At 38.2% G+C, this 17,899-nt stretch overlaps 2 protein-coding genes across 2 annotated transcripts in view; one reads left to right on the top strand and one right to left on the bottom strand.

The window, feature by feature from the left end:
* Window positions 1–2,125: 2,125 nt before the first annotated feature.
* On the bottom strand, window positions 2,126–6,055 carry LOC140145713 (zinc finger protein 711-like). Its single transcript, XM_072167395.1, has one exon. The coding sequence runs from the start codon at window positions 4,747–4,749 to the stop codon at window positions 3,094–3,096; it is 1,656 nt and encodes a 551-aa protein (XP_072023496.1). The 5' UTR covers window positions 4,750–6,055; the 3' UTR covers window positions 2,126–3,093.
* Window positions 6,056–12,994: 6,939 nt separating this feature from the next.
* Window positions 12,995–17,899, top strand: part of LOC140145675 (zinc finger protein 711-like) — a 41,417-nt gene continuing 36,512 nt past the window's right edge. The window contains exon 1 of the mRNA XM_072167360.1: window positions 12,995–13,062. The gene's annotated coding sequence lies outside the window, so the exon portion shown is untranslated. The remainder of the gene's footprint in view (window positions 13,063–17,899) is intronic.

Genomic DNA, 17,899 nt, shown 5'->3' with positions numbered 1-17,899 from the left:
CAGGCAATGTTACCTTGTTTTTATGTTTGTTTGGACGCTATGACGTCAAAATGACGTCATCGTCAAGTGTCCCATATTACCTGCATGTGCAGGTAATATGGGACACAGTGTTATCTCTATGGTGAAAATCAAAAAGTTCAGAAAATCACTCTTTTGTTCTAAAAACATTTTTGTTACATGATTTTGAATGTTAAATGCAAATTTCTACAAGAAAATTCAATTTTCTAAATAGTTTTGCTTTTCGCATTGACAATGCACACAATTTCCTATGTGTCCCATATTACCTGCACCCATTCAGTTGAAAATCAGAGAAAATAATCATTTATAAAGGAAAGTGCCACTTGTCAGTGGAATTTTACCTGCTGATAAGCTTAACCCATCACCTAAAGATCATAAAAAATGACAAATGCCCCCTCAGTACCAGAGTTTTTGGATACACAATCATAAAATGTGACGTCATTGATTTTATATCAGGCCAAAAAAACGACGTAATGTTTTGGGCAATTTCACTCTTTTTGGCATTGATTTCCAAGAGTTTGATACACAGACTCCAAAACTGCATTTCAAGAGCACAATTGATGTCTCTAAACACTTAACAAATCAACTTAAAGTGTTTACCTTCTCAAGCTACTTTTTGTTAAAATGAAAACAGGTGTCCCATATTACCTGCTGTCCCATATTACCTGCAGCTACCCTATTATAAAATTGGAAATTGAGATATCGGCCTTTGAAAATATTATTGACAATGTTGAGAGTAGGAATTATACCTTTAAAAATGACTCAAAAATACAAGATGCAAGTTAATATTCCGGTCTGAAACGATCAGACAATATTTCAAACATTAACCCAAATCGTGAAAAAATCACCCCGGGCAGATGTTTGGCTATTTCTCTATTTACAATCCTGCCCAAAAGTGTCTGCATTCGATATACCACGTCACAAATACACTATATTTTAGTTTTAAATTCACTATATAAACTTACCTTACATGCACATTTTATTGTAAAATAATTTTATATTAATTCGCAATGTAGATAATGGCAAGCACTGATTACTCACTACAATCTTAACTTTTAAACTATATACTTGCCCCCTCCCCCTTTGGACCTGCCAACAATCACTTGACCTCCCTTTCAACCTCCCAAAAAATGCTTGCACCCTCCTTTTGGCCTGCCAAAAATATCTGTCCCCCCCCCTATATTTCCCCACGCCAGGGGGTACACATAATTATTGCACCACCCCTAAGTATAAAAGTTGCCCGCAACATCAAGGTTGTATTTTGGTCTCAAGCATCTACCCGCATTTCAAATACCAAATAAACTCCAATATTGAGCAGTGAAATTATAACATACATATTTGCAATGGGGTAAGTCACAATTCGGTATCGTATTGGTGGAATTTAGTGCTGCAATGAAAATGTAGTATATAGTGTCCCACTTACCCCATATTTCCATAATAATTCTTCTTGCTATCCCGCTACTTCAAAATTACAAATGAGAAACATATGTAATAATGACTTGGGCACTTTGGTTATGAGGGTGACGACTTGACAGAATGATTTGTCATGGCAATCCGGCTATTATTCCGCCCAATAGCCGTGTTTTAGGTTCCAATTCCAATACATACTGCTTTCGGCAGAAAAACTTCAACAAGCATAAAACCATCAAATACATAATCTACAACAGGTTAAAACCAGCATTGGTGACATATGCCCTGGTATTAAAAAGCGATTTTTTTCTTTGTATTACCTCATCTCTTTTGGCCCAAATTAAAACAGGACATATCTGACAGTGGAAATTAATATTTTATACCAAAATAATACAATTCTATTTCTTATGGAAATGTTTTAATATGGCTTTAAATTGTGCAAAATGTCAAATGAAATTACTAATAAATTGTGGCTTATATAGGTTATGATGATTTTGCCTTATTGTGATTGATATAGTAAATTCACAACGGGTTATTCCAGTTGAAATTGTTACAGCTCATATGGTAGACATAACCTTAATCTTCCACACAGGGAGCGTGAATTTCAAAAAAGTGACTATATCTCATTAACCAATGATCCTACAGATATGGGACCACTGACTTTTTTGTTCCTTATGACCAGAGGAAAAGTTTGAGATATCGCACAACTCTGTGGTATATTTGATTAAAAAGATAGAGGGCTAAATGCACAAAGTAGAAAAAAGTGACTATATCTCATCAACCAATGATCCTACAGATATGCGACCACTGACTTTTTTGTTCCTTATGACCAGAGGAAAAGTTTGACATATCGCACGACTCTGTGGTATATTTGGTTAACAAGATAGAGGGTTAAATGCACAAAGTAGAAAAAGTGACTATATCTCATCAACCAATGATCCTACAGATATGCGACCACTGACTTTTTTGTTCCTTATGACCAGAGGAAAAGTTTGACATATCGCACAACTCTGGTATATTTGATTAAAAAGATAGAGGGCTAAATGCACAAAGTAGAAAAAAGCTACTATATCTCATTAACCAATGATCCTACAGATATGCGACCACTGACTTTTTTGTTCCTTATGACCAGAGGAAAAGTTTGACATAAGAAGCATAAAAACCATCAAATACATAATCTACAACAGGTTAAAACCAGCATTGGTGACATATGCCCTGGTATTAAATAGCGATTTTTTTCTTTGTATTACCTCGTCTCTTTTGGCCCAAATTAAAACAGGACATATCTGACAGTGGAAATTAATATTTTATACCAAAATAATACAATTCTATTTCTTATGGAAATGTTTTAATATATCTTTAAATTGTGCAAAATGTCAAATGAAATTACATAAATTGTGGCTTATATAGGTTATGATGATTTTGCCTTATTGTGATTGATGTGTAAATTCACAACGGGTTATTCCAGTTGAAATCGTTACACCTCATATGGTAGACATAACCTTAATCTTCCACACAGGGAGTGTGAATTTCAAATGGGATTACCCAATTGAGTGACTCCATTTAAAATCTACACCCCCTGTAATGCCTTCAGTCTTCCATAGGGTTGTGATGGATTTCAACTTGTCAACAGGAAAAGCCCATTGGACGCTACATGTATTTAGGTCATATACATGAAATTAGCCTCATTTCGTCTTTATCTTTGTGGTTATTTTTCATGTGCGACGTTAATGAGTACCTATGTACAAAGCCTTTGCCACACAAATTACACTGATACTCTTTCTTCCCGTCATGGGTTCTCAAATGCGATTTGAGTCCAGAATCTGTGGAAAACCGCCTGCCACATGAAGGACATAAATAAGGCTTGTTTACCGCATGTATCTCCTGATGCCTTTTTAGCTGATACATTTTTGAGAAGCACTTGCCACAGTATGAACATAGGTGCTTCTCATTTGTCCCACTTGTTTCAGTAGCACTGTGCTTGAGTGTTATGTGAGCCGCTAGGTGTCTGCTGGTAGAAACTTTATGCCCACAGTGGGTGCATTTGTACTGCAAAGTATCAGGATGCCTGTTTTTTATGTGTTTCCTCAAATATTCCTCCAGGGTAAAAATTTTCTCGCAAAATTCACATTTTGAAACGTCAATTTCATGAATGCTCTTGATATGCCTTTGTAACTGTCTTTCACTTGATAAACTTTTTAAGCAATACTTGCACTCAACATGCTGAAGGTGAGGAGGCTTTTCTTTTGGGTGCATACTTATTATGTGGTCTTTCAAGAAACTTTTCCTCTTGAAAAACTTATAACATTCGTGGCATTTCAAACTTTGACACCCTGTTTCCACATGCTGGCTTAGCTCACTCTCTTGTAGGAACTTCTTTCCACAGTTTGTACACCGAAAAATGTCTTCACCGGTATGAGCTTCTCGCATGTGAATATCCCTTCGATAATTTGAAGCAAATCCTTTTCCACATTTATTGCATTTACTCCTCGTACGTTTAAACCCCGTCGAAATTTCACCCAAATGTCTCTGTAACTTAAGCAGACTTGGAAATGTTGTAACACAATGGTGACATTTCAGAGCTATTTTATCATCAACATGGTTTGTCCGATGTTGAGTCAACTCTTCTCTAGATGCAAACTCATCCCCGCACTGCAAACATTCAAATGGAGTCTCACCGACATGAGTTTTCATATGAGAAGCAAGACCCACTTTCCCTTTGACCTTTCTGTCACAGTACAGGCACACCATCTCGCCTTGCTTATTACATTCACAATTCTTTATGTGCATTAGTAAGTTCTTTCGAGATTTTAATGCTTTATTGCACTGATGACAACTCAGCGCTTTCTTATCAACATGGCTTGTCCGATGTTGAGTCAGCTCTTCTCTGCTCGAGAACTTCTCTAAGCACTGCTTACATTCAAATGGAGTCTCGCCACGATGGCGTTTCTTATGCACCGTAAGAGACAGTTTCCCTTTCAACTTCATGTCGCAGTACATGCACATCTCAGTTTCTCTTTTCCGATTATGTTCATGATTATTTACATGCTTTTGTAAGGAAGTTTGAGATTTAAATACTTTATTGCACTGATGACAACTCAGAATTTTTGGACTGTCATCATTGTTCAGGGGCGTAGCAAGCGGGAGGACAGGGTGGACGAAGTCCAAGGGCCCCGAGGGTTCAGGGGCTCTGTGCAAAGGCGAAAATGACATAAGTGCTGATAAAGGAGTTGTTAAAGGGCCCCACACAGCTCCTTGTCCATGGGCCCCTAAGGATCTTGGTACACCCTTGTCATTGTTGCCTATATTTCTCACACACATTTGATCATGTCTGGTCTACTCTTCTTTGCTCATAAAACACTTCCCACAAATAGTGCATGGACATTCTGGGTGTGCTACCCTTGCATGTATATTAAGACCCCTTTGGCTCCAAAATGATGCACTGCACAGAGAGCATGGAAAATGACTGTGCAGTTGGATGAGTGGAATAAATTTGTTATTTTTCTCCAGGTTGTCCTTAGTGGCCAAACTCAATGCATCTACAGGACTTTCTAAATTTGGTTTTGTTCCAAAATGCTTATTGCAGTGCTCGCATTGAGGATGTGAATTCCTCTTCCTGGGTATGCTGGTGGCACGAAGTATGGCCACACCATTTCTAGTATCTGAGATGCATTTGTGCAGGGTAAACCTTACTAGCGAAGGGAATTGCTGCCTACATTTATCACACTCAATGGCTACCAAACTGCTAGCCACTTTACTTCTGTACTCCGTTTCATCTTCATGTGGCTGTCTAGTGTCGCTAGCTTCATGTATTGTTTTGTGTTCATTTAGATCATCATTTGTGCCAAAACCCATTCCACATTTTCTGCACATCCATCGGAGGAGTGAATGTTGCCTTTTCTCATGTCTGGCCACATCTGATGTTGCGACAAGATGCATGTTGCAATGATTACACTTTGGCTGGACACCAGGTCCTTGATGAGTTGAACCACCTTGACTGTCTGAGATGCATTTGTGTTCATCAAACACTGAAAGCGTTAAGAAACGCTTTGTGCATTTGTCGCACTCATATGCTACCGAAATTTGGGAAACTTTCTTTGTTGTTTGTTGCCGATTGTTCTTAGTGGCAAAATCCACAGAATGAGACATCTTTAAATGTTTTTTTAAAGATGAGTTTTTTCCAAATCCCCTTTTGCAGTGGTCACATGTAGAATGTGAATTCTGAATAAATGTATTTGAATAATTGTGTTCCTTCAGGGTGTCATATGTGGCAAAACCCATTGCACATTTGCATTTTGTTTGGACATGAATCGCTTGATGAGTTGAACCACTGTCTGTTATGCATTTGTGGTCATCAAATGCTGAAAGCTTTAAGAAATGTTTCTTGCATTTGTCACATTCAATTGTCCTTTTTGTTTGTTGAAATCCATTTCCTTGAACAACAGGGAGTCCTACAACAAGGGCTACTTGCTCTGTGTTTTGACTTTGACACAGTCTGTCACCCTCCTGCACTTCGGAGATTCTACTTCTCCATTTCTGATGACTTCTTGTGTGCTTCCTGTACCCCTCAAAATTTGACCACCATCGTAAACAGTATCTGCATTGGAAGGCTTGAAGTAGTACAGTATTTTTGGTGATTCTTGATGGAGGTGCTTGTACTCTGTAAGGAAACCGGAAATAAATATTTTAAGTTAGAAAAAAAGATTAGGGGGAAGAGAGGAGAGCAGAGGGGGAGCAGGTGGTGTATGACGTGCAGTCCCTAAATTCAGTAAATTTTCATCGTCAACCGTGTAATTGAATGGGATTATTTTGAAATTTTAAAACGCTCGAAATATCACAAACAAATAGGCCTATGTTGATAAATAATATAAATACAAGCTAAAACCGTTGGGGTTCGATAATGAACCCCACAAAACTAACTGAGTATATGGAAAATGCCATACGGCCAGGCGGTTTCACGAGTTGCCGGTTCGATCATGTCATCCGCCGCCTGAGGGGGAGGGAGAAGGAGAACTGCCATTTACCACCTTTGTACATATGACCACTTTTTTCTTGATTGAAAGATTTTAGTTTGATTTGAGTCCCATTAAACTAGACATGTCTAAACACAAAGTTAAGCATGGTACGCAGAAACATCCCCCATTGATGAATTGCGGCCTGATCCTAAAAAAATACAAGTTTATACCCGGCCTGAATTCCTGGTACTATATATATTTACAAGCCTTGCCCTGGTCTAGTTTCTAGACTAAGTTTGTGTTAAAAGTTCAATGGAAATGAGTTGATAAATTCAGTCCCTAGCCACAAAATCCAAATACAAGAGGCCACAGTTCAATTCCTGGTATTCTAAACCATAAATGTAAAGAGCAAACCATGCAAAATAAAGCTGTTACAGTAAATATTTTGTAGGTATTATGTTTTCACTAGATACCATTGCTACTCACACACAAATGTTTGGAGACCATAAAATTTCCAAAGTGCAAAGTGCACTTTGACTTGATCCCTAGTGACACTGGTACCCACAATCAAAGACATTATATATAGTTGGCACACTTTGACAATATGTTGGCACTCTTCATTGCTCTGAGAGTTCAGTGAAATTAGTATATTTTCTATGTTTGATGAGAAGTACAAACCTTCCCCTTTCCCATTCCCATTCCCTCCCCCCATTCCCCCTCATCCAATGTTGGGGGAACTGGAGAGCCCAATGTCAAAATTGCTTCATCAACATTGAATTGGGGGAGAGAGGCAGCGATTCATAGTTATTATGCCAGTGGGTTACGGTTCGCTATCTCTAAGGTTCGCTATCCCTAAGGTTCGTTATCACTAATTACGAAAAAGGTCCACTATACCTAAGGTCCAATAACACTAATTTTGAAAAAGGTTCGGTATTCCTCAGGTTCGATATCACTAATTTTAAATAAGGTTCGCTATCTCTAAGGTTCGCTATCACTAATTTAAAATAAGGTCTGCTATATCTAATTTTAACAATCCCGGTATCCCTAAGGTTCGCTATCTCTAATTTCAAATAAGGTCCGCTATCTCTCCGCTATCTCTAAGGTTCACTATCTCTAAGGTTTGCTATCTCTAAGGTTCGCTATCACTAATTTCAAATAAGGTTCGCTATTTCTAATTTCAAACAAGGTTCGCTATCTCTAATTTATAATAAGGTTCGCTATCTCTAATTTGAGATATCTCATGGGCTGGTGTTGACTGGTGTTGTTCCCTGCAGAACAATTGCTGAAATACAAAATATACAGCAAAATTAACAAGTAGTAAAGAAATTTAAGAGGCATGGTCCAAACTTTTTATTTTCAGTTTTCTATTTCACAATTTGGCAAAATCGACTGCTCAGTGCCAGATGTGGCCGACATGCATGCAGGTATTCATTTTGCAAAAGTTTCTTACTTCTCAGGGGGCACATCCCCCCTCAGACACCCCCCCCCTGACGTCGCGCAAGCGCGATGCGATGTCCCCTACGTGGCCATTTTCAACATTTTATTATTTTTTATCATCACACCCCCCTTGAAAAATTCCTGCATACGCTACTGCTTAGCCGGTACTGTTACATGTTTGTAACAGTTTCCAAAATTACGTCCCCGCCTAAGTCCCCGGGTCCCGGAGCCTCGGAGGGAAGGGACTGCAACTGCAACTGACAGGGTTGCATTAGGGTAAAAAATCATGCTACTCATGCTAATTATAGTACTTGTTGTTCTTTGCAAATTTCAGTCTCAGAAACAGTGTTCGAAATATGCCTCAAAAAGTTACAGACCAAATGGGCTTGGCCTTAAAAAGTTACCGGCCAGCCAGGTCTGCAACTATATGCCAGTCAGAAAAGTTACCGGTCAGGCCAAAAAGTTACAGGCCAATGGCCGGCTGACCGGCCCTATTTTGAATGCTGCTCAGAAATACTTCTTTTCTTTAGGGTGGTTTTTGTGACTGAGTCCCGGACGCACCCTGATACCCTAGTACAGGAATCTATACGATGATTTTTATTTTGGGTGGATCATCGTATGTAGGCAAATGACATAAAAAATACATGTCACCCAATGCACCACGCAACTGAATAGCAAACCGGCACTGTACAGTACCGGCTTTGGCTGGTTACCAGTTGTACTCATTATGTAATTGGCAATCGGAGCCTACAAAATGTGGCGCATATATCATGCAATCTGGAATTGATGCAAATATTACGTACGGTAAAATCAGTCATACCTAGAAAGGATCAAATTTAAATTCAAATAGAGAAAATATTCTAGGTATGACTTTTTGTACTATAGAAAAATTATCAAATTTGTGTACATCGTGGAACATAGACCTACTCTTTGCATGGCTGTACGTAGTAGTAAGCAGTTACAGTACGCAGATAGCCTCGCTAATATGGACGCGTAGTCTAGAGTAGCGTTGAGTACGCGCGTGTAGTTAGCATGATTAGTCGCGGAGTAACAAGCGTAGTTGAATGTTCCACGATGTTCACGAATTTAATATTTTTTTCTATAGTAGTACTACTACTGATAGTACCCCCGCACAGCGATATTTCCCTACCCAAAAAATAGCGCCATCTCTTGATATACGGATATGTTTGACGGCAATATTTTGAGGCATTTCCGAAACATCTAGACTGGCCCCAGTCTCGGTTCGGTTCCATCTCTGGATAATGTAACAATAAATAATTACGTAATGCCCTATGAAAAAATGCCAACTCCCCCCCTTATTTTCTTCAATGCCAAAAACCCATTCCTCTTCATCCACAAATCGACGCCACTAATTACACCCACCACAGTCAACCATGCAGCAATATAGAAATATACTCGTATTATGTGAACGCGAAAGTCCATTGTGTATTGGGTTGATTTTTAATGCTATGTAATCTACATTACCAGTCGTTCTCCACGGACCCGAGGGAGGGTCTACGAAACATCCCGAGTAACTAAACTATGCAAAACTATCCGTACAACCACTTTCAAAACAAAACCATTCATGTAGAAGATCATTTTACAGCTCTCATATTCCCAAGAATACAAACTGTATTGTACAAAATAAACGGGTTGATATTTGAATAGTTTCAAGCAATTTCCGAAGGGCTATTTTTCTAAAATTTTCATCAAAGGCCAATATGCTGATGACATTTTGTATTCCAATTTTACAATATTTTTCGAGTTTTGTTGAGAATTTTTGAAGTTTTCTAGGGTGTATACAAGTACAATGCACTTGCATGCATATGGCATCTTCCGCCTTTTAGCGGATTTTTCCGCCTTCAACCATCAATTTGGTCATTTCTTCGGATTTTATCGGACCTGCCTTTTACTACATATTCCACGCCTCGACATGCTTTCGGATGTATTACAGTACACAGACCTACTTAAACAAGTAGAGGTTAATAGAAGCGAGTTTCAGTTTGCAGTTAAGTACCGAATAATAGCATGGAATGTAAATATACCTTGTGGTATCAGTTAAACTCTAAAGTTCTTTGAGCGAATTTTATAAACTCATCACAAGAACTCTGTTAGCAATATGAACAAAAGAGTAAATCCGAGTATTCATGAAACCAGCATGGTAGCCCTCATGATAAATGCCTGGTATTGTCTCTTGAACATGCTCTGGCCGTGCTTGGTACAACCTTGAAATAAAGTACAATGCAGTCTTGGGTTCGAGTCCAGTAGAGAAATAATAATTTGGTACGTGGTCAATAGATGAAATATCGCTGTGCCCCGGTGGGGTCACTCAACTTGCAATACTGACCGCACGATCGTTACCAAAATCAAGGAAAAAGGGGTCATTTTTAGGGCATGTCCGCGGACAAAATTGTCCGTGAAATTGGAAAAATAGGGGTGTTTTATTGCACAAATGTCTGCGAAATTGAAAAAGGGGTTCTTATTATTTTCTCCTGATCCCGTGGCCAGATAAAAAAAATCACAGGAATAAATTTGGTTTCCTACTTTGCACTCATCCCGTGATCAATATTGTTCTCGGTTCTGATTTATATGCAAGGGGTACTACTAGACTAATTCCAATCAGCCGTCTACAATTCGCATGTTGACGACTGAGGGCTGCAGTCTAGGGTACTACTACTTGAATTCTGTGACGCCCTTCCCTTGTTAATTACTGAAAAAAAAACATTCATAGGCCTAAAAATCCCTTTCTTGAAATGTTGAAATAGGGTCAAAATTGCAAATGTGTCTTCGGAATCTAAAAAATAGGGGTGTTTCAGAGTACCATTTTGTCCTTGTTTTGGAGTAAAAAGGGGTAAAATATCATGATTTGTCCTTGAAATCGACTGCAAAAGGGGGTAATTTGTACTTGTGGTAACGCCCGTCCTATGCATCCCCCCTGCCAGGGAGTGACCCCACCGGGATAGTGGAAGGTGGGGCATAACGGACCCCCGGGGCAAAACGGACCCAACGGAAAAATAGGCCTTGGCAATACTGCCGTCTATGCAAATTATATTGAGGAACACAAGTATGGCCACACAGATTTACAACAAAAAATTGATCTGAAACAATCTACTGACATCCGAGCAAGATCGAGTCAAAAATTACAACCTGTCTGACGTAAGATATGTAGATGTTTAATGCGCGGAAATTTTACTTCATTAATATCGGATTCCCAAATAATTGTGTATATTGTAAACACTAAGGTACTAGCTTTGAGCTGTATGAACTGCATGGCCTATATGCTACAATGTATTATGCATGCAACCTATTCCTAAAAAATCAGGTATAGGGCAAAACGGAACCCCTAGTGTGGGGCATAACGGAACAGGGTTCCGTTTTGCCCCAGGCGTTTTGCCCCACAGATGGGTTCCGTTTTGCCCCAATTGGACATAATACGTATTCACTCAAGGAAATGTAGGCGTTATCTAGGGGCCTACTCGAGCATGGTAAACACTTCGCTGAAACATAGGCATATTAAACTAGGCCTACAGATAGAATTAATGATTAAAAGTTAACTTACTCCACAGAGATGGGTAGGCCTACTTAATATTTCTTTCTAATCAAATATTGGTCATACATATTATAGGCCTACTAGGTCTATAAGTTAACCACTCACTCCATAGAGATGGTAGGCCCACTTAATATTGTTACTGAATATAGGCCTACATATAACTAGACCTAGGGCCTACCGATGGAACTACTGATATAAGTTTACACCCAGGGTGCCGTTTTGCCCCATAGGGGGGTTCCGTTTTGCCCCGATAGTGGGGCAAAACGGATTTATTTTTTTTTGATTATATTTTTTCATTATTATAAAAATTGTAAGATTCAAGTTATATTGGTTAATGGTATATTAAAGGTAAATACAAACTTCAACTGAACATATACTTTTTACAGTCATATTACTTATGGTGACGTCACAGAGCATCCTCGAAGTTAAGTGTTCCGTTATGCCCCACCTTCCCCTACCCCGTTCCTCCTGCCCTGGCACCTGCATTGTTTGGCTTTTGCCAGTAGGCCTAGCTATACTAGTGATTAGTGCTCCCCCCCGGGTTTGTGAACGACGGTCCCTTAAGTTAACCCCAGGCCTGAATGGCTCATATTTATTGCCTGAGGGCTTTTGAAATAATAACAATTGTTATTAAATACTTTAAATGTATAACTTTGCTAGTTTGTTCCTCATGTCTCTTCACCCCTACGTGTATGTGGTATACCCACCGGTACTCATACTCATGCACTCAATTCAAACAGCTGATAGAAACCTTAACCAGCGCACACCGACACCGCCTGGCTAATAATTATTTGGTGCAGAAGGGACACTAAAATGAATACACGGGATCGATACACGTGAATTGCTATGCACGATTTTGATATCAGACGAAAATCTTCTGATACCGGGTTAGAAAATGATGAATATCTCCCGTCATGATTTTTTCTCAAGAAACCAGATTTGGTCTCATAAACTTGGAAATACGTGTTGAACAGATATGATAGTCGCTAGAATGCGCTTTGAAAATTGGCCGTGCGCTTTGAACTCAAAATTTGACCATTTTATAATGCGTTGGTCCTGTTATGGACTACAGCGTGCAGCGTGTAGTACAGCTGCACTCACTGTAGGCAGTATAAAAGTCGATGACCATTGACCTCAATGGGGTATACAAGCTTAATCACGCACAACCAAGATCGATTACCCGGCTATTGTGAGTAGCCTTAGTTATGTCCCTCGACTAATTATTAGTTTAAAAGAGCTTTAAAGGTTTGAACCAAATGGCTAATCGTGGCTGTGGATTTAACCTACCATGGCGATTCCTGCCATGAAGATATAGGGTCGATGACACTGTGCAGCGCTGATACCAGTAGTGTAAATTGTAACGTGCCTTCCTTGTGCTACTAATTTTTAATATTCAATAAAATATTTCAATTGAACATTATTTTATGGTTAAAATCGCATAACATTAGTATTCGGATGGCTAAATTGGTTTTTTTACTAGCTTAAAAACAACAAATCTATTCCTTTTGTTTTACAAAACTCAGTTAGAATAAATGTTCACACCGTATTTTTTTAAAATATTAAACTTGGTTGAGCTTGATCTATGAGTTACTTCATGAAGTAGAATCAACCGGAAGCTTGATGACCTTGTAGTGTTTTTTATAAGCTTACTTGCATTGCGTGCTTGGACCTTGGATAAAAAATCCTCCTAAGGTTTGTTTGATAATTGATGTTTATTTTACTTTCTGTAAAAGGAACCAGTAATTGCTTTATAAATATTTATTTATTATTTATATTCATCTGAATGCTACGTCATGTACGTCGATCAACGTTCAAAATCTTGATGGCAAATTGGACAAAGTCAAAGACATGAAAGAAGCACATGGTCAGTGATGGTCCTCCATCGAGCTATTACATGATTAATTAAAGGTGAAACTCATTGAAAATAAAGTTATGCATGTATATGAATGGAAAGCTTATGATGTCAGGAAGCAGAAAAGAATATTTTTTATTTGCCTTACGTACCAGGCATGCTAGTCGGGATTATGCACTTTCAGTTTCTCACGCGTTTGAACGGGAATTGGATTGCGTACTTTTTCGATGTCTAGTGAGCAAATTTCTTCAATATTTTGAGAAAATGATGTCAAATTTTCTATTCTATATTGTTTGGTAATAATGTCTTTTGCCAATAGTATGTTTAAAGTTGTAATTTTGTGTTTTTGATCGCAAAGATCGGATATTTTCGTTCCCGATTCGAATTCGGAACCCTTCGCAAGGGTGCCGATTTCGGCAGAACTTTGACGATAATTTTGCCTTTTTGGACACTAAAATGCATTCGATCCTTAATTTTGTTTCAATCGAGTCTTAAATTAGCAAGCACAATAAGGTTGGTACCACTTTTATATACATTGATAAAATTGTAAAGATTTTTTTTCAAGTTTCTAACCGGCGCAAATCGTTAAGTGTGTATTTCCCATTGACATCCAAAATGGGAAATACGAGTCTGATGGACATAGGAACGGCGTCCATGAGACTCAGCGAGTCTAAGGCATGCAGGCGCTACTAGACATAATCTCCATGCAAAGATTGGATATTGGCACCCCCCTAAATTACATGCCAGGCAGAGAGGGTCTAATTCGAATTCTGCATAAAACCGGGCAACGTTATTTCTATAGATCTGCTGCGCATTCAAATTGCATTGTATTGCATCAGGGCCGTCGCAAGGTTGAAAAATGCGGGGCGGCCATCACAAATGTGGGGCGGCCAAATTACAAATATATACCCAAATTGAAATAAAGATATAAGGCCAAATAAAAAAATAAACATGTTTCACGTCCCCTCCCGCTTCCTTTTTTGAGGTTTTCTCAAATAAATTTTTATTTTTGAAATTCAGTTATAACTTTTCAAAAATATGTCTAGGAAGTTGGGATGCTTTCTATAGCCTTGTTAAGATACAAGAAACATCTTAGGAAGGTTTTGTGATCATTAGAGGGGTGTAACTCTCAGAACAACAAATAAAAAAGGGCCTCCTCCTTTTTCCAGGCATTATTGTATGTACGGATTATACGCTAAAACAGCTCTAAGTATGGGTATTTACACCAATTTTGCGATAAAAAATAGAAAATAAAAAGCCCCCTCTTCCTCCTTTTTTTTTTTTTTTTTACGTGAAACATGTTTTATTTTTTACTTAGCCTAAAGAAAAACATAACAAATGTCTTAAAAAGTGGGGCGGCCATGGCATCCCCGGCCGCCCCGCTTGCTACGGCCCTGTATTGCATCGTAATTTCATTTGTGTCAATTATGTTTAAGTGCGTACCACCAGTCAAAGCCCGGGGGGGTACTCAGTACAAATGACCATACGGGGACGTGCCGCAAATATGGGTAGCATTTTTTCAGCCTTCTGGTACAGCAATGACCCCTTTTTCAAAGCCTATTTTGGTATATGAATGGGTCCTTTTTTCATATTTTTCTCAATTTTTTTCGGAAAATAGCCAAATTTTTCCTTAATCTAGACAAAATTTTCAAAATTTTCCCTAAATTTTGGGAAAATTTGTAAAAATTAAGACAATTTGGGTTAAATTTGGCCGAAAATTTTGACTTTTGGTATATAAATGGGTCCAAATTTCTTGAAAAATTGGTATGTGGCTTATTCCATGAAGTTGGGGCACATTACAAATTGGCAGAATTTTATAGTATAAATGCAGTTTAATATTTCTTATATGAACCTTTTCTCCTCAGTTGATATTTTCTAAATAGATATGAAGTTTAACTTTCATGTAAAAGTTACTTGAAAATTGTACCTATCATATTTTTATTTTTACGGGCCATTAAGTGGTTGGTGTCCAGCACTTTTTAGGGCAAAAAACGTGACATAGACAAAGCAAGTATATGGAATACAAATAATTTCAATTGTAACATCAAACAGTCACAGTTTTACATAATATTACATGAATTAATGTTGGTAGTAACTAAAAAGTACATTTAAACAAAACAGAAACCAGTCAATTAAAATTTATGGGATGTCAAAAATGAGCTTCCCGATGCTACACGCGGTGTCCAGAAAAATAAGTGTAGCATCGGTATAACAGCTCACCCACAGCACATACATGTATCATTCAAATCAATTTGTTTTGTGTTTTTATTGATGTAAACGTGTTTATAGGAAATTTGACCAGCATTTGTGCCCAAGCTCTCAGTCGTTTTAAAATTTCATGAGAAAATGTCACTGTGGTGTCCACGTGTAGCATCGGGAGATTTCAAACCATTATACTTGCTTACAGCAAGGTCAGTACACATACTGACATGAATGGACTTATTTTAAGATGTGACTGGGTAGGGGTTTTCAAGGGAACTTGATTTGAGGAGCTGCCATTTTACCAAAGAGTAAATATTTTGAAAAAATGGTGCGGTGTCCATGTAGCATCGGGATGTAGCATCGTGATCAAAGTATAGCATTGGCCTTGGGAAGCAAACAGTTAAAATTTATGTAATTTCTTCTTATATTTTGAAACTAGATAACAACTAAACATATTAAATTTTGAGGGCAGGCAAACATTGTAAAATATTTATGTGTTCAATACAAATTTTTATGCACTATCAGACACGGTGTCCATGTAGCATCGGTACACAGTTTTGTCAGTTTTATGTATTCACCAGCTTTTTAGGTATCCTTGTTTTATTTTTTCTACAACTTTTAATGTCTGTAGGCCCAAATGTAACTTTATAAATCACTTTACCACAAAGTATGATTACTTCTTGTGCAAAACTCACAATCCTACCGATTCTACAGGACACGGTGTCCAAGTAGCATCGGTAGAATTATGTTGAATTTTTGCAACAAAGGCAAGTTTTTTTTACTTCTAGTTTCAAAATAAACTACCAGCTGTGAATCTAATGCTTTCTGAACCATCCTAGGTAGCTGCAAATAGATTCCTTGTGAATTTTAGATACAAAAAGAAATCAAACATAATTTTGAATAGATTTACCTGTCATCCTTCATTTTTGATGCCTCATAACTTTTGTTTCTGATTTAAGATAGTGTAATTGGTAATATTATGCGAATTTGCCATGGTAGGACATCATAAAAAAGCATTTTATTAAGACATGTCATGGACAGTATGTTTAAAATAGAGAGAGCTAGTATAAAATGGTGTCCATGTAGCATCGTGATATTTGCCTTGACTGCTGAACAACAAAGCACTACCACAGAAATTCTGTACTTTCCAATGTAAAAAGATCATTTTTTTGTTGAAGTATGATAGTTGAAGTAACTAAAACACACATTACATTTAGAATTAAGTCATTTTGAAATTTTGACCCTTATGTCACACTTTGTGCCCCAACTTCATGGAGTTAGCCATATTTATGGGTCCACTTTCAAATTCTCAGCGGCACGTCCCTACCAAAACCAAACTTGAGTACCCCGAGTCAAAGTCTCTGCCTCATCCGATAATGAGGGTCGATTGTTCCGTGAAATGCGACAGGCGAGACTGCTACGCAATTACCGCATATTTTCATGGTCTATCGTGTAATCGCAAAAGCACGCAACGCTCTATCGCGTATACGCGAAGGCACGCAGCGCTGGCGTGATTGTTAGACACGACATGATCGAACAATCGGCCCTCATGAATATGCGAGAACTTACACCATACAATACATGGGGACTTTGACTGGTGGTACTTTCTCTGTTTATCTCTTTCCTCTATGCTGCTATCATAATGAGACTAAGATCTAGAAACACCCCTGAAATGTCGTTTTGGGGAATTTTGCTAGCTGAATCTTTTTTGATGAAAGTCAATCTTTGACAAGATGTAACTTTGCTACGGAAAGTGTTATGAAAAAAAGGTTTTCAGTGTTGGCTTTGTTTACTCAAGGGCTTTAAAGGTCCGTGACCCGATCGACACCATCATCCCCCCGATTTTTCTCATTTTTTGTCTAGGGTCTGTGGTTTTTTTATACAGGGTGAGTCAAAAAAAGTGCAATAGAGCAAAGAATCGATATTTATGCAAGAACCAAGTCAAACTTTCTCATTATTGAAAATTTTTATAAATGCCACACTCAAAAGTCACCTTCTGTGAAAATATGAAGTGAATCGCGACTACCGTTTGATTTTTATAAGTCCTTTTGCTGCGATACCCAATTTCGTTATTTGTCCACGAGATACCATGCATTTTGAATGAGAGCACACAATGCACGGTAATAGGCATTAGCTCTGAAACTGACATCAACTTAAATAAGGTTGATTTTTGCGTTATTTTAATTTCTTTTTTTCTGTTCAAACAAACTTTCTAACATTACTTTAAGTCCTTCATACCTCACTCGACTCCAACTCCAGTTTTGAATGCCAATATGTCCAACTTACTGGATATTTTGTAATTCACTCCTCTTCAAATTGCACGCATTTAATCAGGGCAGCGGAAAATAATTTCCTTTCTGGGAACATGAAGTGCTGTTTGGAATATTTTCTGCCGGAGCACAGCCCCAGCGGGGGTCCAGGCAGGGGCTGGCCATTGTACTGAAACTACTGAATTACAAGCAGGTTGCAAAATTT

Source organism: Amphiura filiformis, unplaced genomic scaffold (assembly GCF_039555335.1).
Source record: "Amphiura filiformis unplaced genomic scaffold, Afil_fr2py scaffold_594, whole genome shotgun sequence".
In the NCBI taxonomy this organism is placed as follows: Eukaryota; Metazoa; Echinodermata; class Ophiuroidea; order Amphilepidida; family Amphiuridae; genus Amphiura; species Amphiura filiformis.
Note: the sequence above shows the minus strand (reverse complement) of the source record. Positions and strands in the feature narration are given on the sequence as shown.